The 16,600-nt window shown below is 42.8% G+C and overlaps 1 protein-coding gene across 6 annotated transcripts; it reads right to left on the bottom strand.

Moving 5' to 3' along the window:
* Positions 1-4,499: 4,499 nt before the first annotated feature.
* On the bottom strand, positions 4,500-16,204 carry PRDX1 (peroxiredoxin 1). 6 transcript variants are annotated; one of them, XM_075710545.1, is made up of 7 exons: positions 12,183-12,248; positions 11,130-11,278; positions 9,071-9,187; positions 7,905-8,058; positions 7,496-7,618; positions 6,510-6,640; positions 4,500-4,881 (listed from the first exon to the last, which is right to left on the bottom strand). In XM_075710545.1, the coding sequence occupies exons 3-7, from the start codon at positions 9,174-9,176 to the stop codon at positions 4,796-4,798; spliced, it is 600 nt and encodes a 199-aa protein (XP_075566660.1). In that variant the 5' UTR covers positions 9,177-9,187; positions 11,130-11,278; positions 12,183-12,248; the 3' UTR covers positions 4,500-4,795. The 6 variants fall into 6 exon arrangements, with proteins under 6 accessions (XP_075566660.1, XP_075566661.1, XP_075566664.1 ...); XM_075710546.1 differs by having other exon boundaries at positions 11,130-11,256; XM_075710549.1 differs by lacking the exons at positions 11,130-11,278; positions 12,183-12,248 and adding an exon at positions 15,859-16,204.
* Between the last annotated feature and the right edge of the window lie 396 nt (positions 16,205-16,600).

Below are 16,600 nucleotides of genomic sequence, written 5' to 3'. Positions count from 1 at the left end.
TTGCAATACCTGTGAGATGTCAACTACTTGCTTTTGTTCTTTGAACTGTATTGATTTGTCAGACAATCCAATAAACTATTCATCAAAGGCCTGATAAAAAGGCTGGAGCGTTTGCTAAGAAAATAGCACTTTTTCAATTTAGTAACTCTTTAGAGTATTTTTCAAAACCAGCAAGATACTGATTTTGTAACAAAGTGCTAATTCTTTAAATATTATTAAGCATTTTTTTTTCTTATAAACACTTATGTAATTGTTAATTTTGAAATAACGTACTCAAAAGATGTACAAAATCTAGTAAAGGTTAGGTTCTGTATATCGAATATAAAATAAAATCACATTTTATGTATTCTATGATAAACATATATAGAACTTAGGTCTGATGCACTGTTTTGTATTACACAAAGAAAAGCCTGTTGATGCTCTTGCACAAATGCTGTTCTCTTTGAAAACTGTCTGTTACAAAAATAAGGGAGTAAATACTCTTAATTTTAGATAATATATGAAGAACACAATGTGTAGAAGATTAATTTCCTTCCACTTTTACTCAGTCTTCAATAAGATCAGACAAATTGGTACCTAAAGCCATTGTCTGTAAAACTGCAGTGAACAGGACCTTTGCCATTTATTTTGAGGGCAAGATTGCACCACCTGATAGGTGATGTCAGGGTGTCAGGGCTACTTCACCACGCTGTTCAAGTTCTGTTTCAAAGACTGACAAGAGTTTGCTCTTGTTAACTACTGTGGCATACAATTTTAAAATAATATTTTATTACATACAGCTTTAACAGTTTTACAGATCTCACCAAACAGATAAAAACCCATATATATTTATATATAAATTACATCTACTATAGGTTCTTACCAGTGTAAACACCTGGTGCTGTGTAGTTCAGCCCTCAAAAACAAGAATATGAATATATTAAAATGTAGCCAATTTCATTATCATATTGTCAGTAGATGACTGCTAGTACATTTGTTTCCATTGGCACTCTGCTTTTCAGAGGAATGCAGCATCATAAATTTCTGTAAAAATCTGTGAAAGATACATATAGGTATTTAAACTGATCCAAATAATTTTTCAGGTATTATCTTAAGACTGAAACTTCATATACTTGTAAAATGTTCTTTTGCAAAGCAGCAAGCCAGTTATATAAATCCCCAGTAATCATAGCAATTAGCTACAAATAAAGAGAAATGGCAGAGACACACAGTAAGATGTATTTCAGTTTCCCTTAATCTGACTACTCTGAGTAAGATAGTCTAAAGAAATTAATTAATACAAGGTTATTTTTACAATAAGCACCCAAACTTGGAAACTCGCACATTAAAAAAAAAAACCCAAACCCAAATATCACATTCAAGATTCTGTCCTTTCTAAATAGCATTTGCTGTACACGTCTTCAGGGAAAACCCCACTAAGCAGTACACCATACTGCAACAGCTATCAGTCTTGTCACCAAAACTAATAATTGCTGATGTGTTTTTAGCTCACTGGGAAATATGGCACCCATTGATCATGAAAGCAAAACCAGTTCATAACTAATGAAAATACAATATGCATGCCTCTTGGTACATGAAAAAACGTTTCTCACGAAACAATTATAGTTATTTGAATGTCATAAAAATTACACTGGTCTAAGATATCATGATACTAGGACTGGGGTGTGAGCCCCAGAATGCTTAATGGAAATTCCAAGCTGCATCTGAATCAGTTGAGTTTATGCAAAGAAATAAACCCAGACTCCTCTTGATTTGAATAAGTTTTGTGTGTTACCCATTTTGTGTGTTACACTCTTGGAAACATTAAAATGACGGTGTAGCAAATGTTCCTGCAAATGCCTCACATGGCTGAAGAGTTAAAAAAAAAAAATTTAATTGCATTAATTCCCACAGACAAACATTTGCTGCAAACATGTAATACAGTTCCTAGCCCACAGGTATTTTGTTTCTTGGCTGGTTTGAATTTCCACATTGTCATCACTCACCAACGACTATTATGTTTAAACACATAGTGTTGGTAGTGTCTCAGTGTACCAACTCCAACTGAACAGCAGCAGGCCAACTATAACTGAAATGGTTTTTTTCAGTCAGATATTTTTTTATTTAATAGCTAAAGTAGCTACAGAGATTAATCATTTTCCAAAAATTGGAAAATAAACACATGAATACAGCTATTGCTATTAGGACATTTAAAAGGTAGGAGGTATCTAATATCGTCCAACAACATATTTTAATTTCACTAAAAGCAGAAGCGACCATAACCGCGTTAGCAGCGAGGGTGAACGCCAACCACTAATAAAACCTTCCTGTCAGAACTTGAGCCTCCACACGACCAGCAGGCAAAGGAAACGGCGTATCAAACGAAACACGTTACATCAGAGGAGTTGATTACATAAATTGAGACAACGTGTATTTTTACGGGTCATTCCCACACCCAGATCTCCCACGGCGGCACCGCTGCGTCCCCAGCCGCAGCCACGACGCGAACGGCGCCGGCCGCCGCCTCAGGCCCCTCAGGGAGGCGGCGCGGCCCCGCCGCGCGCCCCTCACCGCAGCCAATCCCCGGCCTCCCCCGCGCGCCGGCGGGGGCGGGAGCAGCGGCGGCCGTTGGAAAAGCGCGGGCGGCGCGGCGCTTCCGGCCGGGGGAGGCCGAGGCCGCCCCGCGGGGGGCTTCCGCCAGAGCCAGGAAGGGGCAGCCGCAGGGGGCCGGGGGCTCTGCCGCCCTCAGACCCTCCTCTTCCTCCGAGGGCCTGGGATGGGCGCACGAAGACTCCCTCCGCCTTTTGGGAGGGAGCTCTAAGGCCAAAACACGAAAGAACCCCTTTATCTCCTACGACAAGGGGTAGGTGGGAGAGCAGCATAGTAGGTCTGTTCCTTTTAAATGGATTTTTAACATTTGAACAGTGAATACACTGGAAGGATTTGAGAAAGGCTGTTTATATCGTGGTGAGGGGCTGAACTTGGTCATTAATGTAAAAGCCAGCACAGAACAGGTTTATTTGCCACACTATCGTGTAGCATTATAGGATGCAATGGCCCAGTCAAAACAGGTGCAATTTTACTTCTGATTAGGAGCAGAATTCACTTTAGTTACATAGCTACATCATCAGGTAAAGATCCCCATTCCACAGGACTAGACCACACCAATACTGTGCCCTCCAAAGAACTGCTGTCATCAATTCTGTAACATTTCAAGGCTAATATAGCTAGGTACAACTAAGGTAAGCTTTGTATTAGATTAGTCCCGACTTTACTCCTTTTCATTTGCTAGGAAAGGAAGTTTGATAGACAAAGATACTTTATGCTAAGCCATACTGATTAGTATTCATTCACTTACCTTGAACCATATTCCTCTCTCTCTCTCTAAATGTTCCTGTTAACTTCTCAATGCCACCAAGGATGTTAGCCCCATTTGTTATCTTGAGTAGAATAATAATTCGGATTTTAAAAATGATCCAACAAAGCATCACTTTCCCATATCTTCAGGAAGATTTGTGGCACTTAAGCAAGACCCAGAGGATTAGCTATTTTAGTATTTATTGCACTATTTGGTAGTAAGGCTTCTGCAAAAAGTCTTTTTTTCCAACTGCACAAGACATGCAACTTTCACTTCCAGCTCTTGTCAGTAGCCCTGGGCCTCAACTTTTTTATTGCTCACTTTAAGCAGGACAGAACTTGTTTACTACTTGAGGGGCTGAAGTTAGATAAAAGGTCCTGGCCTTTAAGACTTTAAACTTTACAGGTACATAAAGATCACAGGGTTCTGACTCACTTGTATTGCTAGGCAATTGCTCCTTTCCCAGATCCACAGCTCTGAACTTCAGAACTTTGTTACAAGCCACCTTTAACCATGAAGCTACACAGCAGACACAGTTTAGTGTAACTTAAGGCCACAGTCACGTGCTTTGAGTTTTACAGTATGCACATAATCAAATTAAAGACAAGACTGAGCACATCCAACTACCGTATTTTTGTCACTCTTCTTTTGATCTTAAATCGTATGACTACAAGCTAATGGATAACTGGCATATTCTCACTCCCATTACATGGAAGTTTGCTTTCCAGAAAGCCCAGTCTTCCACTCCTGTACAGACAGTGTTCAAACTGAATGTTGGGTTCCCAGAAATTTAGCATCAACAGTCATAGCTTTGGCCAAAGTGGATGCAGAAACAAGTAAGTTTACACAGTGCATGAAAATATGCCTGTCAAGTATGGCAGTCACATTTATGCTTCATGCCCCAGGCACTGTAGTATTGCTTAAGTCTGACAGCCTAATATCAAACCATGTTCCTCTACCTATTAGCAAAGTCAAGAGTGTAGAGTACTTTACTACTGCAACATGAAAACTAATTGTTAGTATCTCCATTTTAATGGAGCTGTAAAAGGCCTTTAGGAATTGAGATGTCTACAGACAGCTCAGTAGACAGAGCTTTCAGAAGTGCAGCCTGCATTGCTTTCAGGTCTCCTGATGACTATACATAAGAACAGCAGACAGTATGCTCTTTCCACAAGTTTAATAGAGTTACAAAAGGATACCACTGCTCTATATGTAACACATGGTTAACCACATACACTGCATTGTCACAAAAGTCAACAGGGCTTGATGTACAGATATTGATCATTAAGATTTTCTATGAAGGTAGTGTCAACAGGACAAACTTTCCTTCAAGTAAAAAAGTTACTGTTTGTACCTATAGCATGATCCCTTGACTCAGATGCAATGACTTAGTCAAAGTTCAGTAACTGATGCTTGCTCTTTACATAAGGCGTACTAGCTTCCACTCAGACCAGAAGTTTATTTCTGCTTGGAGAAATACTCTTTACTTTTCTGAACATCAGGCTTGATTGTGTCACTGCCAGGCTGCCAGCCAGCTGGGCACACTGAAATGATAAGAATGTTTAAGTCTTAACCAGCTGCTCCTGCAGAACATGTTTTACAGAACATTAAAGCAAACTAGCAACTCAAAACATGTATAGATCTTCACAACATACATAAGGTGCATTACTCAGTGTGGCATTATGTTCAGTTATTTAACTCATTTCCATTTGTTCACTAGGTAGTAGCACCCAAGGTGCTAGGTGCAAAAATGAGGTGTTTGCCCAGAACAGTGGGCCCTTTACACACGCACCCCTCCCCACCCTGCTTAAAAGCTCCACAGAAGCTTGACAGCAAGGAAACACCAACTCCAGCAGCCTGGGTTAGAAGGCTTTACAACTGTTGCAGTACACTCTTCTCTCCTTGGATCCAGTCAAGGCTATGTTCTCCTTATCTTTAATCAACCCTAGTCCCATTCTCCAGTTTAATGGAGAGGGAAGGAGAGTTGAACTGTCTCTAGTCCCCCTATATGGCTATCAGAAGGCCACCAAGATGCCAAGGTTGCACAGCCTCAAGATTGCAGTGACTCCTGAGCAGCATTTTTTGGACAGTCTTCCTTGTATACAGCCATGCAAGGATTAATATGTGCTCCATGTAAAACTAGCAACTGTAGCTATAGTATTCTCAGCTTCTGAGTGTTGCTACACACCTTATTCTCATCTATCCTGGTTTAGATGAGACTGCAGTCCTAGTTCTGGAGGAAAAGCTTTTGCCAGCTTTTGACTATTCCAGGACACAACAAACTCCCAAAGGCTTTGTTTGCATGACATGTGACTGCTCCATCATGAAATACTAGGGATGTCTCCTCAGCTGACAGTCTGGCATACAGGTTCAGAAACACTGACTCTCTTCAGGCTATACCCTAGCCACAATAGCAGCTTGTTTTAATAAAATCTGCCATTGATTTACCAGTTCTGAAGCAAGTTAAGTATGACCAGCAGCAACACATGTCATTAATTAATGACAGCTGAAGACTACTAATACCTACATAGCAACTTTGAGCTTCCATAACCTGGTTCAAACCTTTCATCTGCAGTGCTTCTTTTTTTTTCTCCTTAATTCCTGCAGAAAACCCACCAGCCTCAAGCACCTTAACTCTTGAACTTTCAGCAGAAAGACTCTCATCCATTTTCCCCTCACTACATTTGTGTCCATGTGTAATAAGGCTGAAGATCAGCAGGCTTTCTGGGAATTTAAATGCTTTGTTTAATGGACTGCATGAAACGTTGCATTAGTAGCAATGGTCTCAACCTACCAAATCTGAGAGCAGAGTCTAAATTATGCTTACCCTTGCAGGCTCAATTATTGCATGTTCTTCATTTCTGTGTCTGATTGAAAGAGGGACAACTGCTATGTGCTCAATGAGACATCCAGCACCAAATTGATTTAAGTGATATTTCAACATTAGCAAGTACTCAATGGACAATTAACTGGAATAGGATAAATACAGCACTACAGTGTCCTTCAACAAGTAGCTTTACAGAACCAGCTGCATTTCAAGAGGCACAATTACTTGCTGTGCACAGATCAATACATGTACTTAGTACCTTTCAGTAAACCTTGATTTAACTTGCCTAGTTAATACCGTTCTCTAGAAAAAACATTTAAGATTAGAAAAAGGAAGGACTCTTACCTTCTCCATGTTTATCTGTAAACTGGAAGGCCTGGACAAGTCTGAGGGTTTCATCAACAGAACGGCCAACAGGAAGATCATTGATTGTAATCTGCCTCAAGATCCCCTTCTCATCAATTATGAACAGACCCCTAAAAAACCCACAGCCCTAAAGTTAAACACAGCTTTTGAAAGACTGATTAGACTGAAGTGAGTTTCAAAAACAAGTTCAGTATTCTATTATGGCAGTAAGTTGTGTCATCTAGTATTACTGACCTCTTCCTAGAAAGCTAATACCTTTGGTGTATGCATAGCACTGAAACATTAGCAGTTGAAAGCCAAACACTGAGCAGGAACTAGGAGGGACAGGAGACAAGTCAAAACACTAATGCAGGAAGGCAACACTTCCTATTTAAGGAAGATACTAGTGGAAAAACAAAATGGAACAGAAACCCAAGGAAAGAGCGAGTTGAAGGAGACACATTCTTACATTCAAAGAAAAGCTATACATGCTGTTCTCAAAAAACCCAACCCAGCAATGGCTCAGTTAGTCCTCCAAAGTCATGTTAAGAGTTAACAGAAGTTCAGCTCCCTCAGCAACTTTAACTGAACAGTTGACTAAAAGATAAGGCTTGTTTTTCAATTAATCTGTACTTTAATCACTAATACCTGTGATCGCTTTCATGACTATGTAGGTCTTGCATTACCAATATTTGCAAAAGCTCACCTGCATGAGACTCCTGCACTGTGCAGATAGGTAGCCAAAGGGAAGCAGCAGGCATTTACCTAGCTTACCAAAACCATGAGAAGTCTAAACACTGAGGAGAACCAAGTAGCATCTCTCCTTGTAGGAGTGTTTGATAGCTTGAAGCAGTTTACATCTAGAATAGCTAATACCTTCAGCTTGCTGCAGGTGTTCAAGTATCTGCAAGCTCTGCATTCATCTGACATGCTCCATGTATTGCAACATAATACTTTAACAGCAAGTTTACCTTCTTGCATATTACCTGTATGCAATACCTTCATCCTCTTTAAGTACTCCATATTCTTTGGCAATGACACGTTTTGTGTCAGAGATCAGTGGGATTTTCATAGTACCCAAACCACCCTGTTTCTTAGGAGTGTTGATCCTAAAAGAAGGAAGTTTAAGTGTTAAAAATACAGACAGTTCAAAATAAAGTATGAGGTACAACAGAAGCTGATCTTTTCTGCAATATCATACTCAGTCTGCCATGAGGCAACAGAAGAACTGAACAGTATGCTCAGGTCTGTTCAGAAGCACCTGGCACTATGAATAGTTCCCAAGTGCCTTTATTTGATACTTCAGTAAGCAAGTTTGAATACACCCGGAATTCAGTTCCTGCAAGAACTGAGACCAGGCAGAACATTCTACTAGGTTAAAAGGCTGATTCTTACCAGGCAAGGTGACAAAAGTGAGAGTCAACAGAAGCTCCAATTACTTCACAGTTAATTTTCTTGAATTCATCAGCTCTGTCACTGTATGCAATAATTTCAGTTGGACAGACAAAAGTGAAGTCCAGGGGGTAGAAGAAGAACACAACATATTTTCCTAGAAGAGCAGTACAACTAGTTAATCTTACAAGAGTTGTCATATTCAATGCCAACCATTCAAATACCGATAGAGGAGAAAGGGCTTGATACAACACTACCTTTACAGATTAAACGGCACGCTACAGATGCCCCTATTTTAAGACTTGCTATATGAGGGGCAAGCCCATGAAGCACCTAGGGCATTTACACTTCAGCCAAATACCATTTATAACACTCTTCAAGGACACTCTACAGCTAATAACGCAGAACCCTACCCAACTGAAGTCTCCAAACCCAGACTCTCAAATTTGACAGGGAATGCCTGTCTCCTGGGTCTACTCCCATAGGCCTGCCCAGAGTACACCTAGTACCTATGCTAGAAGACCCTATGGTTGACCTCTAACAGAGTGCAGAAATGCCATGGGTCTGAAAGGCTACAAGCCAAGGAGACATTTTAACTGAGTGGGTGACTAGCCTATAGCTACAGGCTACTCACCACTCATGCAGCCTGAGGGCTGCAGCTTCCAGTTAGAAATGTCTATTTCTAAAGCCATCCACATTACTACTTGAATACTTCAGGCTTTACCTTTGATTTTAGTAAGCTTTTTTGGCAAGGCAAACATTTTGGCAGTACACTAGAGAAAGGAAGTTCACTGGTTGGAGGAAAGAATCTACTTCCCACCTACTAACTACAAGAGAAGATTTTGCTGTTCCACATAGTACTTTAGAGATGTTACATCAGTCTCCTAGTAAAATAGACAGGACAAATAAACCTGATCCAAGATTACAGTTTAGAGGAGTTTTATGCTAATTAGCAACAATTACCATAGCTGGGACATTCAGCCATGCTGCTGACAGCTTCCCAAGCATACTGACCATCACCAAGAACCACTGCACCAGTTGTGTACTTCAGTCTACTGCCAAGTGGTCACTATTACTTCAAAACCAAATCAAGATGTATCCTTAGATGCCCTCCACCCCCGCATATGGCCAAATTATATCTGTGTAACTCGAGCAGCACATAAGCTTACCTTTATAGTCAGAGAGTTTGATGTCTTTGAATTGTCCATCTGGCATTACAGCCGTGGCAGTAAAGTCAGGGGCTGGTTTTCCAATGAAAGCATTTCCTGAAGACATCTTGATTTAATCTAGATAGAAGTTGATAACAATACAGTTTAGATAATAGTACATTTGCACCCAGAAGCAAGCAATGATTCAAAACATCTTGTTAATTTAGACTAAACACCAAAGACAGTTTATCAGTGCATGGTCTTGCAACACAAGGCTTAAGAGCAAAATTAGTTTTAACTTTGTCACCTGGGTATAGTTGAAACACTAGCACTTTTTCCTAAAGACACAACACAGTAGGATGCAGTTCAATAATCACAGCCTGGATATCCAGACCAAGCCACTACACAGATTACTAGCACTTCAAGGTCTATGGCTCATTAGCCTCCTAACAATACAGTAATGGTTATCTTTGACCAGCAACAGCTCATCACAGTCTGGAACAGGGCTAGCCTTCTAGAGTTTTAGCAGTATTCAGTAAGTCTTCCAGTTCCACTTCATGAATGAGTTAGAAAGTCTGGGTTTTAGAACTTTTGATGAGGAGACCCTCGTTCAAGTTTACAAGGGGATTTAAGACCTCAAAACTTTCTCTTCTGTTGATTCCAGAAGAATTGTGTTAATCTGCAGAGAACAGTGCTCTGCATGACTACATTTTAGCCTTTCAAACAATTAAACCTTGCTTTATTTGCAACTAGAAAGATTCATGGTATACATGGGAATCACGTTCTATGTTAGCAATTAAAATGTCACTAAGTCTTAAACCTGTGCAGCCAGGTCATTTCCCCCTCAAGTCTACTGAAAAGAGTAAGAGGGCATACAAGGACAAGAAAACTCTACTTCTGGCTGCCTGCCCTAAAAGCTAATAATTTGTAATACACCCTGTGCAGTATTTTTTTGCTCAGTCTGGGAATGCAGTATTTGTACATCACTTTAGAATTCCAGTTACTTCCAGAGCATAATTTATGAACCTTGTTTCTTCAACTCAAAATCTTCTTAAGAGTCATTTCACTTAAGTCATTCTATACACTGCTACAAGCACTAGCTGCCTTGGAGATGAAACACCTCTGAAAGGTTAGCACGAAGTCTTGTGTTGCTAAGGAAAGCCAAGATTTGAGGATTCTTTCAAGTCCTGCCTGCAAGGCACTAAGTCCATTCTAAAAAAGCTTGTCAGCACCTCATTTCTTGGCTCATTCCCCCTTGCCAGACACTTTCTTCCTGGAGAACTAGCCCAGAAGTCATAAACATCTAGCCTTCAATCCAAGTTTAAACTAATCAGTTTAGCGTCTTTTCAGTAAGAGTCTTGCCTTTGAAAGTTCCTCTTACATACCCTGACATTATATAGACAGTAGTCATCTACCTCTCAGCTTTCATTTTGAGAAGCGCCAACCTGTTCAGTGTTTCTAACGGCCTTTTGCAACAACGCTCTTTATCCCCACATTCATCCAACAGTTTAGTCTTTGACTGCAGCAGACTGGGAGTAACTCTTACAAATGAAGGTGGCCAGAACTACAGAGTATTTGTAGGATTGTACTGAAACAGTCTAGCAGGAAGACATCAATAATCCCTCTGCTGAACATCGCATGCAGCCATGGCTGCCGGTGCAATTCTGAAACTGCAGTTCCATAAAGAGGGATGGGGGACAGCCATTGCACAGTATTCAAGATGCCTCCAACTAGCGAGTTTTCTCTCATAAGCAAGAACCATTTTGCCTGGAGTGCATGACCCCACGTTTTGTCACTGAATTACATTCTTCTCCATTACTCAAGTTCAAGGTCATCCTCTTGCTCAGTACTATGCCAGTCCTCCTATATTTGTTCCATCGGTGATCCCCTGGAGTATTTTACTAGGTATTCAATGTCAAATAAGAGCTGTCACACCACTCTGATACTTCCCCTTTCTAAACTAGAAACGATTGCCCCCTTTTTCGATAAAATGAAAGCCTTTAATATTGGCAGGAGATTTCAGTTGCCTTGTACTGCAAGAGAGCCATCTGCTTTCCTCAGAGCACCTACTGTGACCCACCAACATTTCTGCTTTTCCGTGCAGGGTTAGCATGTGTTCTCATATGTTCTGCTCGGATTTTTGGCCGCAGCATTTCCTAACCCACAGAGGAATAGACCGCAGGCTCAGTATGTTATTTCCTCCCATTCTAGAGGAAAGAAGAATGGATGCTGCAAATCAAGTACACTTGAATCAGGTCACAGTATCTTTCAGTTGCTCGTAGTCACACACAGCCTCAATTACCTTCAAATCAGAATTATAATAAGCCAGGCCTGCGCTCTTAACAAGTCAGTCATACCTTTAGGATATCCTGAACAAAAGTGAAAGCCCGATTTCAAAACACACCATCAGCCTTCCACCTCGCTACCTTCAGACTGTCACAAAAACGCGGTTAAGCTGCCGAGCTGCGGTCGGAGAAGCGCGGTATCGCCACAGCTCTCCTCGGTCCCACTGCACCGCAGCCGGGTACGCGCACACCACGAGACGCGTTTTACCGAAAAAAGCGCTGAAGCGACATCAAAGCCTCCACCTGCGCAGCCACACCGCCCTGCGAGGGGGGGGGGGGGGGGGCAGCCGCCCCCTCCAAGCTGAACCCAGCAGCTTTTTTGTTCGTTTCCTTTTCTAAAGGCTGAGAAGCGGGAGGCCGGCACGCTCGCCCAGCGCGGAGCCGAAGCCTGCAGCCCGGCGGGGCGAGGCCGCTCCGCTGCCGGCTCAGCCCGCGGCCCCCTCCACGCAGCACCGCGGGCAGGGCTGATGAAGGCAGGCGGCTGGGAGGGGGGTATCTGCCCTCCCTCCCCCCCCCCAAAAAAAAAAAAGAGGGGGGGAAGTAAACAAGGGCAGAAAGCGGCAACCCAGCAGCGCGCCCCTGAGGGGGCGGGATGCAGAGAGCAAGAGCTGGCCCTGCGCGCTTCGCTCAAGACCCCAGAGCGGGGGAGGGGAAAACAACCAAAAAAAAAAAAAATTGGGAAAAAACCGCAGAAGCGAACGCGATGTGCAACCTCCCCCCCCCCCCCCCCCCAAAAAAAACGAACACCACCCGGCCGCCGCCCCGCGGCAGGCACCCCCCGCACTTACACAAAGAGCCGAGCAGCTGGCAGGAGCAGCAGCACCGCACCACGGACGCCCCAAACTGCGGCAGCCCCCCCCTGCGCCGCCCCCTTTATAGCCGCCCGATCTCGCGAGGCGACGGCGGCCGCCCCCGCCCCCTGCCCGCCGCCCGCCGCCTGCAAGGGCAGCATGACTCGGCAGCTTTGCGCCGCTCCCCGCCGGCCGCTCGATAGCGGCTTCCACCGCCTTATCTGCGCTGCCCCGGACTGCTGAAAGCAGCAAAAGAATTTGGAGAAATGGAGATAGTTCTCTGGAGAGTGTCCCGTCGTGGAAAAAAAAAAAAAAAAACAAAACTAGTGTAATGGTTGTAAACAATTAACGGGAAGATGATTCAGATGGCTTATGGCAAGAAGCGGTGACTTTTTCAATGCCTTAATATAAGGCGGCTGTAATTAATTATAAGTCATCAAAGAGGCAGAGGATACACAGGACTTTGAGGAAAAATAAAAGATGGCTGGCATGTCATTTAGGTGAATGGGAGTTGGCCATTGACTTCATCATCAATAAAATCAGACCTATTGGCAAACCAATATGCATTCACGGTGTAACATAGGTGTGGGGTCAAATCTGTATCCTCTCGCTCTGTACTATCAACTGGGTCCTCAACCTGATAGTACTTCCCAAAGCTTTCATTGATGCTTCTCCATCAATGGGAAGACTGACCCAAGTCATGCAAGTCAGCAAAAAAGCTGAAAACTAAACAACATGTAGCCTCCGAGCTTTGCAGGTAGGATGGAAACTATGGGAAGATTCAACACTCACTTCAGGGAGTTTTGACTCATTCCCAGTGAAGCTACTCTGAGGGATATTGAGCCTGAGTGAATCCTTATAAGCATTGTGTTTGGATCCAAGACTGAACTGAAGCAGTCATGTTACTTTTTGAGAACCAAACCCTGAATTTAAATATAAAAGTTCTATGAAATAATGAATACTAAAGGCCATCAAGGACATACCAGTGAGAGCTGCTTGCTTTAGTCAAAAGTGATAAATGTGTTTACCAACTGATTTTACTTGTCTGTTTTGCAGTTTACAGTTGTGTTTCTTATACCTGTTCAAACTTGATTATAAATCGTAAGGAGAAAACCAGAAAGGATTAACAAACTTTAAATGTTTACAATCTACATCCCTGTGTAGTGTTGCTGGGTGACCATACCCACGTGGTGATTCACCAAAGAGATGACTGCTTTCAGTACCAGATTAAATTACTCCTTAAATAATAAAAGCAAAATAACATGTATATGTGTATTCAAAAAAAGAACTGCACTCACCTTAATGCAAATAATTTATCTACTGCTCTTTCTGTTGTTACAGTATGCTTAATCTTTTACAGAAAGAAGTTTGTTACTTTCTTAACACCAATATTGTGACAATAATGGAGGTCTATGAATTGAGACATGTATATATCTACCTACCAACTCAGGCCATGAACCTGTGAACAGATTAACCCCTGAAAGCTCAGACAGTCCTAATTAAAACCTCCAGAACTATGTAGTCTTAGTGCAACTCTGGCATGGTTACCAATGGACAAAGCAGTAACAATTTTCTCATGGTTTCAGACTCCTTGAATGCTTGTTATGCTTATTTCTCACACTTATGTGCATAATATACCCATTTTGCATAGCTGCCACAATGCAGTTTGTTCCGGGTTCATGCCGTAAGCATTGCATTTCCATTCATATGTCCATGGCCTCATTATTTTTGATTAATTTCTGAGCTAGCCTTTCCAAACATCAGTTTCTGGAGGTTTTGGAGTGGTAAATTGTCAGGGCCACTCCTTGTTCAGTGAGCAGATGGGTTTCTATAGCCTTTTTCAATCATCTTTAGATGTAAGATACTACTTAGATAAAAAAAGAAATTAAGTTCTCCAAAGAAGAAAGGGCATGTCTACCCAAGCAGGTGCTGGAAGGACAGAGTTCTCTCCACACCTTGTTTCTCCACACTCTCTTCTTCACACAGTGGATTAACCATGGTGTAGTGTTCTGCTAAAATAGCTGCCAGACAGGATCAGCTTGTACCTGATTAGCATGGAGCATCAGGAGCCCAAGTGTAGGCCTCTTTGCACCCATCCATACAGATGTGGGCACAGTAAAGTAGTTTATGTATTAACAACGAGGAGCTGGCTTCGCCCTGCAGTGCCAGAGCACTGAAACCACCCAAAGATTCCCAAATTGGTAACCACGCCAGATTTCACATGTATCATTTTGATCACAGTATCTCCCATGTATCTTGGTTGGGAATAGGTCCCTGGTGTGAAAAACAAAACTCCCCTGTGCGTAAAAACACTGGCAAAGAAATGGGTCCTACTTCAGAACACTACCACACATTTGGGTTTCCATGCATTTTGTCGGAAGAGAATTTGAGGATTTTATGTAAGTGTATCCAGGACTTCTAGAGTAAGATGAACCTAGTCGGAACAGTAGTGTGAATGCTGGGCATGCCGGGCATGTCCCTGGAGCGTGTACACTTCAGTCCTACGGCAGAGATGACCCATGCATGCCCTCTGAAGCCAGCGTGTGAGGACATCATCACGCATGGTCTGCAGAGCTGATCACTGCACGTGCAGAAAGCCTGCTGAATCCTGAGCTTACTGTATACGCATGGTACCATCAGGGGCACAGTAAGAGTAAAACCCTGGCCATGGGGGGACATTTCAATATAAAATATGCAAAAAGTCAACTGAAAAGTCAACAACTGATGTGTTCCCAAGCCGTGGGGCATTTATGCACAAGCAGCTGGTGCACAATAGTTTTAATGAAAACAATTACATATCATTAAATATACAATGCACATGTTTACTTTCATTGTTTTGCCTAAGTGAAGACTGTATTTCTAGGTAAAAATGTCTTGGATTACCTCTTCCTTCGCTGCATATATATTTTTTTTTTTAATTAACAAACTTTATTTCTGTATGTTTGGATAATCACTGCCTTTTGATGACAAAACGCTTTAATCTTCCTTACCTTTTCTCTTTTGCTCCCACTTACGTTATCAGAGGCTGAAGTTTGTTAAAGTTTTCATATGTGATATTCATATAATTCAAGCATCTTCTATTGCATTAAGACTGCGGATTTTCAAATGGATTTGTGATTGACAGGGTCTCCATAAAAAGAAATCAAACCCAGCAGTGATTCCTCCCCCTTTATTCTTTCCTCTTCGCAATTTTCTATTTCCAGTTACTTTTGTCTTGTCTTGTCCTGTCCTTGCACTCTCTTTCCACTTTCCTGTATTTTATCAAAACAGGCTGCACAAAAGAAAAATCCGGTCGTGTGCACGCCCAAGAAGAGATTAATTAACCTTTGTGCCTTTAAGCCTCCTGAGCAGTTCAAGTCAGAACAGCAACGAAAGAATCTGCAGCAGAGTTATCTTTCTGGAAATAAATAACAGCCTCTTCAAAGCCCTGTTAGGGATACACGTTGCCTTATTTCTGATCTAATCTTACTATTTTCAAATTCTGAATGTTTATAAATTACTTGTAAAAACGAAAGCCTGGAGTAAAAGTCAAAGCCGGTTATAATTTTCTTTAGTTGTGTTTAAGATTGCGTGTACAGTCCTGTAAACCTAGGGGTAGTCTTTAAGTTACGGGCCAAAGTCTGCTCCTGTTGAAGGTTGTTATCTTTGACTACAAGAGCGAGATTGTACCTACCCAGAAGGCAGCACCCTGCTAAAATCAGTCTGCTTTGACCTTGCTGTCAATCTTCTTGCACAAATAAGGAAACGCATTCTCGTGCACCTGCAACAAAAGCAGCCTTAGTCCTCTCAGGAAGTGCCGCTTCTTCGTGCACCTTCTAGCACAAAAGCTGAAGCGAAACGAGCGTGTCTGGCTTCGGACTTTCCCTGGATTCCTATCATTCCGGGCTGCAAATAAAACTGGGGCAATTCGCTCTTCCTACCAGTAAAACCAGCTTCAAGAAGCCAAGACAAACAGCAGACAAGGAGGCTTTTACGTAAATGCAGGCGATGAATGTAGCCTTTATCCGTTAGGTTTGCCTTTTGTCGCGTCCCTCCATCAGGCTCGTCACTTGAGCACCCGGCCGTGAATGGGAGAGTCTGGGCGGCCTGAATTTCCCGACGGGAACCGACCCGAGGGGAAGAGAAGGATGAAGAGGGCAAAGGCGAGGACTCCCGCGGGAGCCGGCCGGCGCCGAGGGCGCAGCGGCCCTGGGGGGCCATGGCGGCCGGGGCCCGCGGGCAGCCCGCGCCCCCGAGCTTCAGGCACCGCGCCGGGGGGGGGAAGCCCTGCAAAAGCCCCGCCGCCGCGACGGGCCCTGACGCGGCCGGCTCCCCCGGTCCCCGCAGGAACTCTCCCTGCTGGATGATTTTTATTTTTCTTTTTTTAAATTTTATTTTCTGGGAAGGGGCTACCCCGCGCTGTTTCAGCCGGCCCC

Source organism: Pelecanus crispus, chromosome 5 (assembly GCF_030463565.1).
Source record: "Pelecanus crispus isolate bPelCri1 chromosome 5, bPelCri1.pri, whole genome shotgun sequence".
Lineage (NCBI taxonomy): Eukaryota > Metazoa > Chordata > Aves > Pelecaniformes > Pelecanidae > Pelecanus > Pelecanus crispus.
The sequence above is the reverse complement of the archived record's forward strand: the minus strand, read 5'-3'. Positions and strand labels throughout refer to the sequence as shown.